The following is an 18,527-nucleotide window of genomic DNA, read 5'->3' as shown; positions in this document are numbered from 1 at the left end:
CTTGTCGTTTGGCACATTTTTTTTCTGTGTAGGTCAGGATGGACCGCACATGACCATTTGCCAGATGTAATGCGAACCTATTTTGTCGCACATTATACATTGCAAAAACGTCGAAAATGGTTTATCCAATTACTATCTTCGTTTCGCTGTGGTTCAGTCAAAATCATCACTGAACTGCGATCAGTATAAGATATTTGCTCTGGTGCAGTTCATTGCATTAAAAGTGCATAATTTACGCCAGATGGTGTGTATGCCTACTCGCGCAACTTAAGTGTCATCAAGCGCGTAACAACGCTTCTCACAAATTCTCGCCTCACCATGTCGGTGGGATATACATACGGAAGATGTGTATGTATGCTTCATAAAACAGTGCGCTAAAAATAAAAACCCACTGCAGGAACATAAGCAGGGCCCGTTGTGTGGAAATTTGACTTCCCTTTTTTCTGCTGAGCATAACGCACACACAGAGTGCGCCTGCCGATACGCATTATGCGTGTTGGTGAACATTTCATCTCACCACGTCCATAATCAGCGATAAAACGAATGACAAAAGAAGAGCGATTGCTCCGAAACAGCGATGCTTCCTCGTTGGCAGTGGAGTAGAACAGTCTGAGATTAGATTTCGTAGCGGCATCACACGGTTTCTGTAGTGCAACAAAATGACACAACTAGCGCTAGACGATGTGCTCATCGAGATTGGCACGTTTGGTAGATTCCAGCTTCGGCAGTTTCTGCTCATGATATTGCCACTCGTGTTTAACGCATTCTCCAACTTGTCTTACGTGTTTACTGCAGCCGATCTTAAGTACAGGTGAGTCCGTTCATCACATACATTGGCTAGATCACTAATCACTCAAATGAGTTGTTTCTAGATGCTACATTCCCGAGTGCGAGAACCAAAACGATACAGTGTACCTCACCGAGTGGCTACATGCAGCAGTTCCGTTCGTGCGCAACCAACCGGCCGGGTGTGAACGGTACGAACCGTTTGTAAACATCACCGGCGACTATTTACAATGCCAAGCGTCCGATTTCAACGAGTCCGCTATCACGCGATGTTTCGACTTTGTGTATGAAGATAAAGCCGCTACCACGATTGTGAATGAAGTGAGTGATCCACGGCTTTACGGCCAATGCGGAACAGCTGATAGAACGTATGATGTGAGATGAGCAGCTTTCATTGGCTGAAAACATATCTCGTCGACAGCGGTTATAATGTTTATTGCGAAACGACACTAAAACGCCTCTTTTTCGTAATTTTTTTTTTGTAGTTCAACCTGACCTGCGATGAAAACACGTGGAAGATAACTTTTGTCGGAACATTGCACAGCATCGCACAGGGACTAGCACTTTTGCTCGGAGGGTTATTTTCGGATCGATACGGGCGTAAGCGGGCCCTGCTGCTCTGCATTGGGCTGGGCTCGACCCTAGGGATCATTCGATCGTTCTCAGTGAACTATGAGATGTTTTTAGTGTTCGAATTCTTGGAACCGTTGCTCGGTTCCACGATGTACACGACGGCGTTCATCCTAGGTCAGGAGCTCGTTGGTCCCAAGCATCGCGTCTTTGCCAAAAGCTTGTGCCTGGTAGTGTTCGCACTGGGAGAAGCCGCCATGGGTGTTATTGCAATGTTCATACACAACTGGCGCTACTATCTGTTGGCCTTGTTTGTGCCGGGACTAGTGTCGCTTTCGTTCCTATGGATAACGGCCGAAAGTGTTCGCTGGTTGCTGTCGAAGGGTCGCAACAAGGAAGCGATCGACATACTGCTGAAAGCAGCTACAACAAATCGGAAAACACTGTCGGAGAATACGCTCAAGTACTTTGCCACCAATGACTATCAATGCGAATCACCGCAGGTGCCAGTGAATCCAACCTTCTTTGCACAGCTGGCCGAAGTTTTCAAATTTAAACGACTGACCATACGGCTAGCTATCTGCTCGTTCTGTTGGTTCACTAACGTGATGGTGTACTATGGTCTCACTTTGAATTCGGTCACATTAGCGGGAGACAAGAACGTTAACTTTATCTTGATAACGCTGGTCGAAATACCGAGCGCAGTCAGCATGAACTTCATCTTGAATCGATTTCCACGACGGATGGCACAGTTTGTGTCGTTAGCGTTGTGTGGCGTTCTGTGCTTAGTAACACTAGCTATTCCAGAAGGTAAAGCCCAATTCTTTACACGAAATGATCTTCTCTCGATCAATTGAAGATTCCTTCTCTTTTTTTACAAAATTGCAGATGAAAGCTGGATCCACACGGCAATGTTCCTCTTCAGCAAAATGGCCATTTCCTTCTCTTTCGGGGTACTGTACATCTACACCGCGGAGATCTTTCCCACCAATCTACGGCAAAGCCTTCTGTCCATGTGTTCCATGATTGGTCGGTTAGGATCAATCGTTGCACCACAAATGCCCTTGCTGACAAAAGTTTGGAAACCACTACCGATGACGCTGTTTGGTTCTATTGCGTTACTTTCAGCGTTTACGATTCTAGAATTTCCTGAGACTGGCAATGTCCGGCTGCCAAACACAGCCAGTGAGGCAGAAAATCTTAAGCAAAACAGTTTTGATAGTGATCGTTCTGAAAACGAATAAAATATTCTGCATTCGGTTAGGATAAGTGTATTCCGTTTTACCACATTACTTCACCCGAAAGAATGGACAAGAAGAGCAGACTACTTCCTCTGATAGACAATCAATCAGCGTTCCTCGCAATGTAATAAGATAACATGCCGGTGATGTGGAACCACTGCCAAATCATCAGCCACTGGTAGATCTCTGCCCTTTCCAGTTCGAGGCGGACAAATGAAAGACACGACCCCTACTCCTTACTTGATATACCGGTTGGTTTACTTAAGTGACCATGGACCCTCACCTCTACAACACCTATGCGAAAATGACAACCAGTGCAGTAACACACACGCACGGTTAAACAAACGTTTAAAGTCCACCGAGGGGTTCACCTCATATTTGTAAAGATTAAACATTATCAAACGCAACGAGTGGGATTGGCGGGAGAGTGGCAGCTGATAATCATTCAAATGATTTGCTCTCTTCGCTTTTATCTCTAACTGATTTGCAATCACATACTATTTGCTTTAGTTACAGGAACATCATCGCCGCTTGAAAAACATTGCCACACCTCACACGAATACTCGGTCCCGGGTTGCTCAGACGCTGGTGGCCACTTTCGGTCGTCTCCTTAAGAGTGGCGTAAAGTGAAATCAATCAAATTCAATTAACGTATTTCCGATAATAAAACAATATTAACTTATTCCAATCGGCGTGTTTTGGCGACGCTTCTCGCGTTCTCAGCGCCACGGAGCACGCGCAGTAGTAGCGACAGAGTAGCGTACGGAGCCAGGCCGTCAGTTGTCAGATACCAGTCGAAAATAACTTTCATTCATGTGAGGAAATATTCACTGGCCGTCGTAGTACTCCGGTCATAATACGCCGCCTCCCGTAATCCGCGTGTTGCTTTTCTTGCGTAGTAGCGTACAATCTACAGCGTAACGCGTGGAAATTGTTTTATAACGTGACGGCAGTGCCGGGTGAAACAAAAAACAGTGTAATCGGTCGTGTTTAATCGTTCGTAATGCCACAATCCGAAGACGACGTAGACTTGGACGAAGTGCTGCAAGAGATCGGTCAGTTTGGACTGTTTCAAATGAAACAGTATGGGCTGATGGTACTGCCGATCATATTCAATGCTCTGTTCACACTGAGTTACATCTTCACGGCCGGCAATCTTGAGTACAGGTTAGCCGAGGCCCATGAAATATAACTCCCCTCCGGAAAGCTAAACCGTGTTTTTTTTATCGCTTGCAGATGTTTAGTGCCAGAGTGTGAACTTCCCACAACTGCTGTTTATAATCCCGACTGGTTGAATGGGTCGATGCCATTCCATGTTGATGCACGATGTCAACGGTTACAATACCACACGAACGACACCGATCCTTTTCAGATCGAGGAGTGTAGTAGCGAGGACTTCAATCCTTCCGACATCGTTGCGTGTGATAGATTCGTGTTCAAAAGCGATGAAACTACGATAGTGCGAGACTTTAACGTAACATGTGCGCAAAATGATTGGAAGCTAACGTTGGTAGGCACCGTAAACAACGTGGGCCAGTTTGTAGCCCTACCAATTGCCGGCTATCTGTCTGATCGATTCGGTCGAAAGTGGATCCTTCTAGTGAGCGTTGCCGGGAGTGCAGTCTTCGGACTGCTTCGATCTTTCGCTATCAATTACGAAATGTTCATAGCGATGGAATTCCTCGATCCGGTCATTGGTTCCACCATGTACACAACCGCATTTATACTGGCGCTTGAACTCGTTGGTCCGAAAATGCGCGTCACCGGTAATAACATTATTTCCTGTGCCTTTTCATTCGGCGAAGCGCTGCTTGGTTTGCTGGCCATGTACTTCCGCGACTGGCGCACACTGTTGCGCATTTTGTACATTCCTGGCCTGCTAGTGCTTCCGCTGCTGTACACAACCGCGGAAAGTGTGAGGTGGTTGTTGTCAAAAAATAGAAAAGATGAAGCGTTTCAAATTTTAAAACAAGCAGCCACCGTAAATGGGAAAACGTTGTCCCAAGTGGCGCTGGCTAAGTTCAACTCTACCGACATTAAGAATAATTCAAGCAGCTCGTTAGAAAGTAAAACTTACACGCATCTGCTTCGCGAGGCCCTGCAAAATCCAGGCCTAGTGTTGCGTGTCATCAACTGTTCGTTTTGTTGGCTCACAAACACAATGGTCTACTTTGGCCTAAGTCTCAATTCTGTATCGCTCTCGGGGAACAAATATCTGAACTTCATTCTCGTCTCCCTGATCGAGCTGCCCGGATTCTTTTTGATGCAACTGATCCTGGATCGTGTAGGACGCAAGAAAACACTTTTTACAACACTCGTGTTAAGCGGTTTATTCTGCATCATATCCGCATTTATTGAGGGTATTGGTAAGTGAAGGATTTAACCTCAATTCGCCACTTTGAATCTTTTTTATAATTTATATTCGACTTTCCAGATGCACCTGCCCTCAACCTAACGCTCTTTCTGCTCAGCAAACTTACAATTACGATGTCATTCGGTACGCTGTACATATATACGGTGGAGATCTTTCCCACCAACCTTCGCCAAAGCCTACTCTCGACATGCTCCATGTTTGGACGGATCGGTTCGATGATTGCACCGCAGACACCGCTGTTGGCTAAATTTTGGACACCGCTTCCGATGGTTTTGTTTGGCGCTCTCGGTATTACCTCGGGCATAGCGGCGCTTAAGTTTCCCGAAACGCTGAACAACGAACTGCCCAACACGCTCGAGGAAGCCATGAACATGCAAGGACCCGACATTCCCGCAACTGACCGGTGATACTGATACTGAGTTTCTTTTTTTTATAATAAATATAGCTAATTTTGTAAATGTAACTTGTACCAATCATTCCAGAGCTGTCATTTGTTGCATTTCTGATGTTTGGTTTGATTTTTTCGTTGTTCTTAAATGACTTTTGTAACACCACATCCACACGAGTATCAGGCCCGAAATGGAAGCGCCCAGTCCAAACAACCAGTACGTTCCAAAACGAACGTACACCACGACCGATGCCGGTCCTAGAATGCGTGTTAGACCACCGATGCTTGTGTACAGCGCCATCCAGTTACCCTGGGGACGCGTGCCGAGCAGTTTGGAAAGAATTGTTTGACTAATAGCTATTCCTACCGAAAACGAAATACACAGCATTGTGTATGAAACGGTTAATTGATATTGATTGATCGGAGGAATAAAATTGCACCACTCCTGTTCGATGGGGCAACCACCTGCGGTGCTTCTGTTGTTGCTGGACGAATCAAACATAGGAATGGTTTTGCTTCCAACCGGTATCATTACCACTTGACTGATAAAAAGCGGCAGTATGGCAAAGAATAGAAACACATTGTGTTCTTGAAATCGTTTGCATAGTTGGGGCAACAGCAAAAACACTGCACAAGAGCATAATGTGCCGCCTGTGAGTAAGATGCCTAGGTAGTAAAGAGATTCCTCGTGACTCCACCCAAACTGATCTAGCGATATCGGTGAAAGGGCCCTAAAATGAAAGAAGATAACAAATTGAATGAGTACTTATTACACAACGATGTTTAACGATGCCCATATACACATACGTTTGAACAGATACGTAGAAAAACATCAACACACTGTAACCGATCATAACTGTCCAGATGGAGAACATCTTTAAAGGCTCGTACGTATCCGTTGCCTTGCTGTAGCCGGTCGTTTTCATCGCTTCTTGTGCGGCAATAGTACGATGAACGAAGCAGGATGGATTTAGCAGTACGATGTAAACTACTCCACCGATTGCGCAAATCCAGCCGGCCATGGTGTACATGTTAATCCGCAAACCGTACCACATAAATCCATCCTTTCCGAGTGTTGATAGTGCTGCCTGGATGATGGGACCGACTGCAAGCCCAAACGTCTGAGCCAGCGAGCTCATCGAGATGGCTCCCGTGCGTTCGGACAGCTTAGTGGCCGTCGAAATGTACGCTCGACTAAGCGTATTAATTGACGTTGATACGCCAAAGACAAATCTCGAGAGAAGTATAACGTACTTTCGATAGGGTACGGGGAAAAGCTCTACCACGCTGTACAGTGCATTACCGAACACAAACAGAGCCGTTAGTAGGACAAATGGCACTCGAATCGATGATAATCGGTTGGAGCACCAGCCGATCAGTGGACTAAAAATTAGCTGGCCAGTCGGAGGAGCGGCAAACACGACACTCAAGAAAGCCTTCCCCACCGTCGGATCCATCTGGACGAAGGGAACGAAAAATGATATAATTACCCAAGGGCAAGCACCAGAAGCAGCATGTTTACTGTTTTCTTACATCCTGTAGGTAAGGCCAGAGTCCCGTCGTCACCACACCGAACGATAAAAACATCAGAAACCCGCTCACATACACTAATCTTATCGTGATCCATCGTTGTCGATATTCAATATCACTTTCCAGCTCGGTTAAACGGTCTTTTTCGCTTTGCTCTACGCGCAACCACTGCCCGATCGATGCCATGGTCGTGAGCCACCAAAATGGAATGAGCACTCGGTCAACTATCTATCTAACCTTTTGGCTGGGCGATCCAAAAAACGTAGAAAGCGTGCACCTACACGATTCCGTTGCGGTTTACACAAACTTGTTCTTCCGGCCTTAGAACTAGCGGTCATATTTTGCAATCAATTGCACAAGAGAAAGCACTCACTATTATGATTTAAGGGCAGGATAAACATTAATTGACAGCAGCACTCCCCACGCCACAACGCTGATAAATCAAATATTGCATTCCCACTATCGAGCACCCGCGGAGCAATGGCGCACATGCGTTCGCGCGATAGGTTTAATCGACACTAAGTCAAGAACCAGTTTTGCTTAGAAGCGTCAGAAGTCTCATCGGTATGGCAAATGCAACAGTGCCCGCTAAGCGCTAGTACTTGTTTTGGTCATTATTTGTCCTTCAGTTTGCCACCTTCCTGCTGTGTTACTTATCAGCGGACCGGGATTATTGCGCGCGCGCACACACACGTTGCCAGCACTGATAATCGCAGCAAATCAATACACCAGAGGCATTAGACGAAGAATAGCAAAATATTTCGGAATGACAGGCCACAAAGTGATTGATAAGAGAGCTTGATGAGATCGGGGTTTTTTATGCAAATTCGTTTCATTCACTACTGCTTCGGTCACAATTTGCTTCCTCCTGATTACACTTTTTGCTTATCGATGAGGGAAAATATCACAACAAAAACACACCACCGCCTGTAAAACCGCTGAAATATAGTATATGTAAAGTGAGCAAACAGTTTGGTTATGCCAATTATGCAACATGCTAAGCGAGAAGGATCAGCTGTCTCCGACAACGTGGCCGGCTTTAGAATTGCCGTTCAACTGATCTGTTACTTCATCGGCTGTCTTTTTTGGTTCTGCTGCTTGGTCCTGCTTTGCCACCACCGCAATCAATTCTTCCCCCCTACAATTAACATCGTACGGGATAGGAACTAATCTTTGTCTGGATAGGAAGAGATGAAATAATGCTTACTTATACTTTATATGAACTCTGAGACGGAATGTTGACTAATGAAACGTACCTCATCTGCCACAACCACAGCATTGTAGCGGCCATCATTACAGCCGTGCTGCCAAAAGTCCAGTAGAGTCCATATTTAGTGTAGATGGTGGATAAAAACACTGGACCTAATGCTCTCGATAAACAGCCTGAGCCAGTCATTATGCCCATCCATGTGCCTTGAGGACGTGGTCCAAGAACTTTGGAAAATATAGTTGTAATAAGCGTAACTCCAATCGGATATCCGATCGCCGTGAAAGCGTATCCTACAAGGAATTGAGTAATAGTCATGCCCCGCGTAGTTTTACACCATTCCTGCGTTGGGGGACATCCAAGCAAATCCTTAGCGTCACCAATAGCGATTGGTTCGAGTGTGGTAATAGGTCCGCCATAGTCAAAGTCCACTCTGGTCAAATTCGACCGCACGTCTGTAAAGTTGGACCCATATACGTACGGCGACGTATCCTCCATTCGCATTGCCGCTAGCGTTTCATTTTCTGGAAGGGCCATCTTTGGTGGTGTGTCGCTCATCGGGATGTAAACGGCGCGTCCCAGTACCATGAGGAAAAATCCACCCCATATGAGCACTTGCCGCTCCGGTATCCTCTTGCATAATGGATCAATCATGAGAAACACGGCACTAGCCAATATGGCTCCCACGGCCATAATCCACGCCATGTAGTACAGTGCTTCACCCTTCGTCCATGCGAACATATCCATCGTCAACGGCGTAGCCAGTCTGTTGCAACAGTTAAAAGAGTAAACATTAGCCAAGGTGCTTCACTTACAACCTCATTCGAATTACATACGTTTCGAGAAATACAAAGTTGAATACCAGTATGAAAAATGCACATATTAACGTCCAGGCAGATAAATAATCGGGCTTCATCGATTTCCAAGTTTCTTTCTCTGACTGCATTCCTTGCTGCATCATGGCTTCGCGGGCAGCGATTCGCTTTTCTTTGAACACGAAGGGTAAGAACAGGCAAAAGTTCAAGATGCCCATAAGCACGTTAATCCATCCGGTCGCTGTGTACATATTGAGGTGCAATTTGTTCTTCATCAGTGGCAATCCATCTTCACCGAACATGGTAACGGCTCCTTGCAGCACAGGGCCAACGATGAATCCGAGCGTTTGTGCGAGCGATACCATCGATACGGCACCAGTGCGCTCTTTCACCTTGGTGGCCGCCGACAGATATGAACGGCACACGGCCACGCTCGACGAGCTGACACCGATAAGGAATCTGGAGTAAAGCATCCAATACTTTTGATGAGTTGGAAACAGTTCGAGACAGGCGTAGATTCCGCTGGCAATGGAGAAAAGTGCCAGCGAGCAGAGCAGAGGCAAACGGATCGATCCTAACCGATTGCCCCACCAACCCACGAGAGGGCTAAAGATCATTTGCCCGACCGGATTCGCACCTACTATCCATCCCAAGAACTCCTTTCCGGCGTGAGGATCTAGCTAGTTTGTTAAAATTGGATCAGTATGGGTAATGTCGCTTAACTCAGCCCTGTTCCCATCCTCCCGATACCTTACCTTGTCCAAATATGGCCACACACCTGTTAGAATAATACTAAATCCTAACGACATTAGAAACATTGTGTAGTAAATAATGCGCACCGACGTCCAGCGTTCGGTGTACTCAGTCTCCGTTTCGAGTCCATCGTCCAGATCATTCTTGGTAGGTTTTTTGAGCAAACAGTTCTTTAATCGCTCCATTGCTGATAATATCCCTCACTGCACTGTTCTATCACGGACGAGAAGAATACTTTGGTTATTTAAACGTTTAAACATTGCACGATCTCGATCATTCATTCTCAATTAAACTACTGTTGGGCTTTAAGTTACATCCAACACACTACGTGTATCATCTGCTGCCACATGCAATCCATATCATGTAGACAGGAAGCGAAGCCCTTTGTTTAACGGGATCTTGAGCAGGGCATGGTACACACTACAAATAGATATCAACTATAAATAGTTGCTTCTTCTATCAACGGAGTGTTGTGCATGTATGGGCAACAAGTTACAAGTTTGAAGATTTTTTGAAGGATATTCAGTTATCGTTAGACGTAAATTACTTTAAACAAACCACAAGGATGAATTGGCATTAAAGCCTACAGCACAGGAGCCCTTATTCTACACAAATTTAATATAGGGTTGAACACATAATGGATAGAAACCAATGGCTTAAGCACAAGCCACTTACCTTAAGTCGCGCGTTCCAGTCGAGAAGCTACAAGCCGTCAGGTCGTGCGTATTCCGTTTTGCTCACCGCAACTTCCACTGCTGCTCAATCGAAAGCATAAGCCAGCAGCAACACACTGGCAGACCCAAAATTACATAAAACGGAAGATGGCTTCTATTCACAACATTAAATCAGACACTTTGAGCCGTTATCTAATCGCGACGGAGATAACCCTGCATGTTGCCGGAGTCAACGGACGGCGAGTCTTACAACATTCCACACAAGTTCAGCGCATTGTTTACGCCTTTAGGTCAATGTTATTAAAATTACAAATTAAACAGCAAATTGTGGATTGTTTGTTTTTTGTTAGCTGCGATCGTTTTGACAACAGTGTCAATTTCGAGCACAATTCGATCAGCTTTCTCATCTCAACAATTTATCGAGCAAAGGTGCTTCTCACTCTTTCTAGTAGATCTTTCTCACTATGTGACTTTGCTGAGCTAAACTGAAAGAGCTTTTATAATTTATAATTTTATTTAATTTAAATTGCTTCCTGAAATTTATGTTCTTAATTTTTAAAGGATAATATCTGTTTTACGTTCCGAAAAGCTCGATTTATTTGAGACTCGACTGTTGTGAACTTTTTCCCAGATTTCAACCCGAGGTTGAAGAGCGACACAGCCTGTCAATCGTTCAACAGCGGCTCATAAACACGAACACATGAGCAGCTGTCAAATTGTTTGCCGCTCTACGCGCAGAACATCAACAAGCTTTGCAAAGTGAACATTTCAGCGTGAAATACTACTATTTTTGCATTAAAAGCATGTCTATTGGAGTACCGATTAAAGTGCTGCACGAAGCGGAAGGCCATGTGGTAACTTGCGAGACCATCACGGGCGAGGTGTACCGCGGTAAGCTGATCGAAGCCGAGGACAACATGAACTGCCAAATGACGCAGATCACCGTCACCTACCGGGATGGACGCGTCGGAAATTTGGAGAATGTGTACATTCGTGGCTCGAAAATCCGGTTCCTCATCCTGCCGGACATGCTGAAAAATGCGCCCATGTTCAAGAAACAGGGCGCCAAAACGGGAACGGCCGGGCGAGGCAAATCGGCCATACTGCGAGCACAAGCCGCTCGGGGCAGAGGTCGTGGTGCCGGCGGCGGTGGAGGAGGTGGAAGAGGTGGCAACAAAGGAGGATGGCAAGGACAAGGACAGCAATCTTCCGGCCGTGGACGCGGAGGATTGTAGGAAAGTTCGTCTACAAGTGCTACTATTTAGTTTGTAAGAATTCATTTTAGGGCGCCGAGCGAAAAAAATGCTCTAAACAATAATTACTTACGTTCGGAATAAGAACAGTTTGCGAATTACACGACAGCATGAGAGATCTCTGCGGATGGTTCGAACTTGCTATACACGAAAACGAAAAAGAAACGTGTAGAACTACAGCCCCTATAAGATAACTCAGTAGAATTGTAAAATGTCATGAAATGGAATGAATATAATCGAAGCCAAGTGAAGCGTAATAGAGGTTTTAAATTCTGTTAATATTCTATTGAAAGATGTCTTCATGAACTCTATAATCTCGAGCAATAGTCCGTACAGTAACCGGCTTCAGGTGAAAATCTATACCGGTGTTTTAATGCTAGCAATCACAGGGCCAGTTCGAAAAAAACAGTGTTTGCAAATCCACTCTCCAAAACGAATTGGGAATCTTGTGGTAACAAATATTCATAATTGTTTTGGAGATATTTCATAAAAGTTATTACAAAAGTTATGTATAAAATTGCAACAATCAATTTGATTATACTTGGCGTCAGAATCACCAACGAAAATCGGAAAAGACACATGCGCCGTAGAACAGAACAACCGTCAAAATTCGTATAACATTCATAACGTAAACAATCGTCACGACAACAAGACCAACTGATAAGCGGAACACGTAAATTATCATACTGAAATAATCCTCTTTCGCGTAATCTTTGTTGGCATTCGAGACAAATTATATGTATTCTTTGCTGGGCAAACGAACCGCCCAAGTACTGGGGCAATCATTAAGATACAGAAATATTCGTACGATGGCCACCAGAACTCCAGCCCGTATAGCGGTTGCGCAAATGCGCTCCACAAACGACAAGCAACACAACTTCGCACAGATCCAAACCATCACGGAAAGGGCCAAGACAAAAGATGTTCAGGTTGGTATATTCACCCACATCTTCTTCGCCTCTTCACCTCGACGCGTGCCGTTTAGTTCATCTTCTTCCCAGAGTGTTGCGATTTCGTTGGGACACATCGGGAAGAAACGTTGAAACTGTCCGAACCACTGACTGGCCCAACCGTGGAACAGTACCGGAAGCTGGCTAGAGAGCAAAATGTTTGGCTTTCGTTCGGAGGAATTCACGAGAGCATTGTCGAGGAGACGACTTCCGGTCAGCAGGTGAACAAAATCTACAACACACACATACTGATCAATAATTTCGGAGAGCTGGTGGCAAGCTATCGGAAATTGCACATGTTTAATGTGGTGACGCACGAATTTAAATTTCGGGAATCGGAAACAGTTCGTTCTGGACCGGCATTGGTCCCACCGGTCGACACTCCAATCGGACGGATCGGACTACAGATCGTAAGTGATTCGGACGAGTGTTTCTCCTGTCACAATTATCTTATCTTCAGTCATTCTTCTCAGTGCTACGATATGCGGTTTGCAGAGGCCAGTACTATCTTAAGGAAACAAGGGGCAGAAATTCTCACCTATCCGTCCGCGTTTGCTGTGTCGACGGGTCGTGCTCACTGGGAAGTTTTGCTTCGAGCTAGAGCAATCGAAAATCAATGCTTTGTAATTGCCGCTGCACAAATTGGGTTCCACAATAAGAAGCGCGAGAGCTATGGCCATGCGCTAGTCGTCAACCCCTGGGGAACCATCCTGGGTGAAGCTAGCAATCAGGACCTGGACGTCGTTGTCGCTGAGTTAGACTTTGGCAAGCTGGAAAGCGTACGAGCCAACATGCCTTGCTTCGAACACCGGAGGGACGATGTTTACAGCTTGTCTACACGTGCCGGCCTGCCTTACACTAGCAGTACAATTAGCGCCGAGAAGTACACGTTTGGAGGCATACCCATTCAGCCGGAAACTATTTTCTACGTTTCTGAGCATTGCTTCGCTTTCACCAACATCCGCTGCGTTGTACCAGGGCGTAAGATCGATATAAATTCGCACATTTTCTGAACATATGTTAATTGCTTGAGTTATCTCTTCTTATTAGATGTTCTCGTGTCAACCAAACGTCCTGCGGCTCGTCTACCGGATCTAAACCCGGCGGAAATATCCGACTTCTTCCAGACTGTGTGCAAGGTACAGAAGGTAGCAGAACGGCTGTACGACGCCACTTCATCCACCGTGACGGTGCAGGATGGGCCAGATGCAGGCCAGACTGTTTTCCATGTACATTTTCATGTAATGCCACGCCATGTGGGTGATTTCCCAGAGAATGATCAAATCTATGGTGAGTTGAACCGTCACGACAAGGAACCGGAACGGCCTCGGCGGTCGATAGCAGAAATGGCTGCAGAAGCAGCACGGTTTCGTGAAGCAATGTCCAGGATGGGATTATGAGTGTGATTAGATATATGTAGAGGAATATTGAATATATTCAAAATAAATATTATTATCTATTATCGATAAACCATTCCATCCATTTATCCAAAAGGATATCCATTTTATTCTAAAGCGGGTTATGATCATTGTAATTAACATAAATATTCACCGAAACAATCAACTTTTCTTAAGCTCTTAAGAAAAAAGGCCCCCGCCCTGAAAGCGTTCTCGGTGTGGTGTAAAATTAGTCCAATCAAGACAAACGCCCAAATTACGGCAATTATGGACAAATTATTCATATTGAAAGAGGTATTCTTCTTTCGATCATGACGAATCAGTTATCTCTAAATTGAAGGATAACAAAAGAGTAGATTAATTTATGTTTTCAAGTCCGAACCTGCAAACCGAAGCTTTGCGTACGTTTGAGGGTTCGCATTAATCATTGTTTACCCAAAAGTTTTATGCTTCAGCACCGTGCGGCCAAATCTTTTGCCGCCGGTTATTGATATCGATTGGGAAAGGATCGAAACAAAGAAGTTTCTGGAGCGCTGCAATTACGTCCGATTTTTCCCTAAGCACAAGTCAGCTTATTTCCTATTCCGATGGTGTTCGAACGGCTAACGAGAACTTTTCCTTGACCCACTATACCTAACGTGCCACGTGAGCGTGGGCGCGTGTGTGTTCCTAGTATGGTAAAAAATATTTTTATATGACTGGAAGATTAACGCACCGCATGAAGTGAGCGTTTTATCTTCGGGAAGGTCTCCATCGAAAGCCACGAGTTGAATAATGAATGATTTTCGAGATTTGGCATTGCTGGTTTGTTGTCCGTATCTGCCATCTTGGGAAAAACCGTCGAAGGTTTGAAAGAATCCTTCCCGGTATCGAATTGATTTGAATGGTTGGAAGTCTGATGTTCGTTCAGTAAGCAAACAAGTTTGATAAAGCATGAGAGGTTTATGCGGTTAATTTGAGCAAATCTTAATTTACGAATGATAGTCCATACCACCTTTCTCACTCATGGTTCATTTACATTAACAAAGGATTGATGAGAGGAAACGCTGCTCATATGTACACCATGTTTGTTATCCCAACAAACAGGATGTGCTTTCCCTCGATGGAGCATGTGGACATGTCTTATCTTATCAACGAAAGGTACCGTGGGTTAGGTTAGTTTGGCATTGCGTCATGCATGCGCCAGGAATGACAACAACTGTGCACTGGTGGAAGATTGAAGTCAAGTGAGCGTACCAAAATAAACAATTACGAAAAGTTTACCTCTTCCCGGCGATAGATGATCTAACCAGCGGTTTGGGAACAACACAAAATGGACCGGAAGCGAACATAAACGAACGGATGAATGTATCCGAAGCTTACATGTGCTATGAAACGGAAATTCAGTCGCCAGACTTGAGATCCTAAAGTATCCCGGAACGGTAAAGTGTGGACGTAAACATACTTCGACGATATCTTACGACAGATAACAACCACGACGGATCCACCCCGTCTTTACCAGTTTGGGTGGGTATGTTTACGGTCAATGTTGGTCTTAAATTTAATAAAATTACACCAGACACAGCTCTGCAGACTGTCCCGCACTCTGTACCTCACTTTTTCCGCAATGTGCCGGAAGATGAACTATTGAAGATTCGTCGCTACACATCAGCTGTCTTTCAGGCGGTTTGCTCGTTTCTTTGACGCAATGTCCGTACGGTAACGGGTGATATGTTGGCCTCTCACAAGGAATTATAATCCGCAGAGACCTTTTCAGGGATTCTGCGGTTATTGGGTGAAATCATTATCACTCTAAAAGGCTGCGCTGGACCGGAACGAGCATTAAAAAATGGGCTTTTGTGTCGGTAAAATTCGTCTTTCATTTAGCAGAACAAAGACAACGATGATTAGGTTACGCATACTCGTAATTAAAACGTCATCTAGATGATATTTACGGGCGTCTGGCCGTCGGTAGGTTCGGTCCAGCATTACTGCACTTTCCGGTAGGTTCCGGTGGATTTCATAAACAACTTAATAACAGTCGCCGTACGGGCCATACCGCAACCTCGTGATGATGAAAGCTCGTTGCCCAGCCACTTAGCACTGCCGTCGAACCGTTTCGCCCTTGGGTTAGTTTAATAACCATAAATTTACCTCCCAAAATCCACCAGCAACTCCGATAACAAATCTTTGGCCAACAGCAGCAGCAGCAGCGTCATTGCTGGGCCTGATGCCGAGTGTGGATAGCGTCGAAAAATCTCACTGGAGGACTTCCAGGCAACAGTGCGTTCCTTGAACCCAGCGTACCGGTGCCTAATCTGATTCGGGCAATATGAAACCCGAATGCGGAAGAATTATGACCCGGGTCAGGTGAGAGCTTTCACTCGCCACCGGTATTGCCACACCGAGGAGACAGGAGATAAACAATGGCTATCGCTTTACAATCGAGGGATAATGTGATAAACGACGGGGCTGGCTTTCGGACCGGAGGTCAATACGCAAAAGCCACATGTGCTCGTTCGGCCGGCCGAGCGTGAGTTGGAATTGCTGGCCTGCTGAAAGGCTGATACATTGGACGGATCCCATCGGATACATAATGGCTTGCGTCATCCTGGTACTACCAGGATGGTGGTGTTTTGGTGGTCTAATATTTCATCGCAAAAAACACACTTTTGTGGCAAAACGAGGATGCCTGGACTGAGAGCTTGAAGAAGTTTTTTTTTCCAAGTACATTTCACATTTGCCAACAGTATACTTCGAACACGTCCTGGAAAAGCTTTCACCGAGATTAAGAAAAACGCACTCCTTCATTTTCAACCGACTCTTGACATCCATTGTTATCGGTGAGAACAGTCGGTTCTCTAGTGTTGATGACACGGTTCGCTACTGAGCAACAAAACACCACTTCCGTTGATACACCAGGACTTGAAACGGTTCTTAGTTAAACTTTACTTAATATGTGCCATTGTTTGTTTTTGCTTCTCGCTGAAAATCAGCTTTTATGTCGCTCAACGTGTCCCAGGCGTGAAAGTTAAAAGTTGAGAGAGGAGTAAAGAGTCCCACGCATAATCGCCACCTTTTCTTGGCCTTGGCTGTTTGTCGGAGTTAATTTAATATCGTTCAGTAAGTGTGTTGTCTCGGTTAATATTACACTTTCAAATAATTTACTACTATAATCGGATTGTAAACATGATGCAAGTAAATTCGCTTAGAGAGGGCCTCGGGCGTATGTGGCCCCTATTGATGAGTTTTTATATGTTTACGACAAAACTTTTTCCTGCTAGAATGTATCCCAAAGTATGCCTATAGAACTTTAAACATTCGGTTAATTCAACCCATTTTCAATGGATGAGATTGAAGTTTAGATAAACCACTTTCGAACCTTTTCTCTAGCTGAGAAGATTTGGTACCATATGAAAAGAATTATTCCCATTAAAATAACAATTATGTCCACATGTATTTATTCTTCCTCGCTTACCTTTAATCGCTCCATGATAGATGCATTTACCAAGCCCTGTTGATGATGGCAAGCACATTTGTCTTACGCTCAGGTCCTTAGCTGAGCTGAGTAGGAGTAATTGAATTTAATTGTGGATTTTACAGGATGATAGACGATCCTTACGATCCTTGATGGGTACGGGACCACTGAAGAAAATGTCACTGAAAATAATGATACAGGCACACAAACGAAGCGAAGAAAAGAGTTACGGATAATTGTAAACATTTTATGCACTTCGTAAGCCTCCTGCACCACTAAGACACAGCGTGTGCCTTGCAAGACTGTGTGGTGTAATTGAATGTAATGAAATAATTAATTCACCGTACTTGCCTTTCTGCAATCAATTAGTGTGTGGGAAGGAGATCGAATTGATCGCAAAATGGGATCAATTGTGTTCGATTATGCAGGCAATCAGGAATTAATATTAAAAAATGGGGAAATGAGATAGTTTAATTTGAGTTGCTTTCAAGGTTTTTTGCATGAACATTCAATTTCAATGAAAAGAAGTTCTAATAATGCGTGTCCCATGACAGTTATTCAATTTGATAAACGTACATAAAATTAACAAAACATAAATAACAGAATGAAAATGAATGGAGAAAGTATTTTACGTACAAAGTTTAGGCCCGTATTTCAACAGCAAAGCAGCTCCGGTTGAATGTATAATTAGATTATCAAACAAATAATTCATCCAACCGATGGCATAACGATTCACCTTGGTTAGGTTAAGTTGGGTCCACGAACCATCAATTAAATACAGTTGAACTTGAGGCTTTGATAGCCACCATTACTTTATGAAAAATAGACCAAAATAGATTTGCTTTGAACAAGACTACACACAAAAGTTTCCACTGAACAACGACCGAATGGATTGAACCGGAGGTTTACTGTTGGCAGTCGGCAACAACAGGGCGGCGTATAATGAGTTCACAGTAATTTCCAACGAGTGGCAAATAATTTCTCCGTCCATTTTAATTGAATCGAACAATTACATGTGATAGCAGTTAAACGTGGATAATGGAGCACTGGGGAAGGTTTAAAAGCTGGAAGCAAATAGAGACAAGCGGATGCTCTAACGCACTGCAAGCAAACGGATGGAAAACTACTGGCT

The 18,527-nt window shown here is 44.5% G+C and overlaps 5 protein-coding genes across 5 annotated transcripts; 3 read left to right on the top strand and 2 right to left on the bottom strand.

Moving 5' to 3' along the window:
- Positions 1-368: 368 nt before the first annotated feature.
- On the top strand, positions 369-5,379 carry LOC126567701 (uncharacterized). Its single transcript, XM_050223916.1, has 7 exons — positions 369-811; positions 873-1,107; positions 1,272-2,166; positions 2,245-2,594; positions 3,598-3,764; positions 3,834-4,957; positions 5,032-5,379. The coding sequence occupies exons 1-7, from the start codon at positions 660-662 to the stop codon at positions 5,376-5,378; spliced, it is 3,270 nt and encodes a 1,089-aa protein (XP_050079873.1). The 5' UTR covers positions 369-659; the 3' UTR covers position 5,379.
- A 65-nt stretch (positions 5,380-5,444) lies between these two features.
- On the bottom strand, positions 5,445-7,116 carry LOC126568170 (major facilitator superfamily domain-containing protein 8-like). Its single transcript, XM_050224605.1, has 3 exons — positions 6,893-7,116; positions 6,167-6,816; positions 5,445-6,090 (listed from the first exon to the last, which is right to left on the bottom strand). Exons 1-3 carry the CDS (start codon positions 7,073-7,075, stop codon positions 5,445-5,447), a joined length of 1,479 nt encoding a protein of 492 aa, XP_050080562.1. The 5' UTR covers positions 7,076-7,116.
- A 715-nt stretch (positions 7,117-7,831) lies between these two features.
- On the bottom strand, positions 7,832-10,350 carry LOC126568058 (major facilitator superfamily domain-containing protein 8-like). Its single transcript, XM_050224466.1, has 5 exons — positions 10,340-10,350; positions 9,667-9,877; positions 8,933-9,591; positions 8,146-8,862; positions 7,832-8,066 (listed from the first exon to the last, which is right to left on the bottom strand). The coding sequence occupies exons 2-5, from the start codon at positions 9,847-9,849 to the stop codon at positions 7,901-7,903; spliced, it is 1,725 nt and encodes a 574-aa protein (XP_050080423.1). The 5' UTR covers positions 9,850-9,877; positions 10,340-10,350; the 3' UTR covers positions 7,832-7,900.
- Positions 10,351-11,044: 694 nt separating this feature from the next.
- On the top strand, positions 11,045-11,667 carry LOC126568574 (small nuclear ribonucleoprotein Sm D3). Its single transcript, XM_050225072.1, has one exon. It carries the CDS (start codon positions 11,142-11,144, stop codon positions 11,571-11,573), a length of 432 nt encoding a protein of 143 aa, XP_050081029.1. The 5' UTR covers positions 11,045-11,141; the 3' UTR covers positions 11,574-11,667.
- Positions 11,668-12,260: 593 nt separating this feature from the next.
- On the top strand, positions 12,261-13,941 carry LOC126568704 (nitrilase and fragile histidine triad fusion protein NitFhit). The gene is made up of 4 exons (XM_050225222.1): positions 12,261-12,520; positions 12,577-12,951; positions 13,015-13,522; positions 13,592-13,941. The coding sequence occupies exons 1-4, from the start codon at positions 12,329-12,331 to the stop codon at positions 13,939-13,941; spliced, it is 1,425 nt and encodes a 474-aa protein (XP_050081179.1). The 5' UTR covers positions 12,261-12,328.
- Positions 13,942-18,527: the final 4,586 nt, after the last annotated feature.

The sequence above is a fragment of the Anopheles maculipalpis genome, chromosome 2RL, assembly GCF_943734695.1.
Source record: "Anopheles maculipalpis chromosome 2RL, idAnoMacuDA_375_x, whole genome shotgun sequence".
NCBI lineage: Eukaryota > Metazoa > Arthropoda > Insecta > Diptera > Culicidae > Anopheles > Anopheles maculipalpis.
The sequence above is the reverse complement of the archived record's forward strand: the minus strand, read 5'-3'. Positions and strand labels throughout refer to the sequence as shown.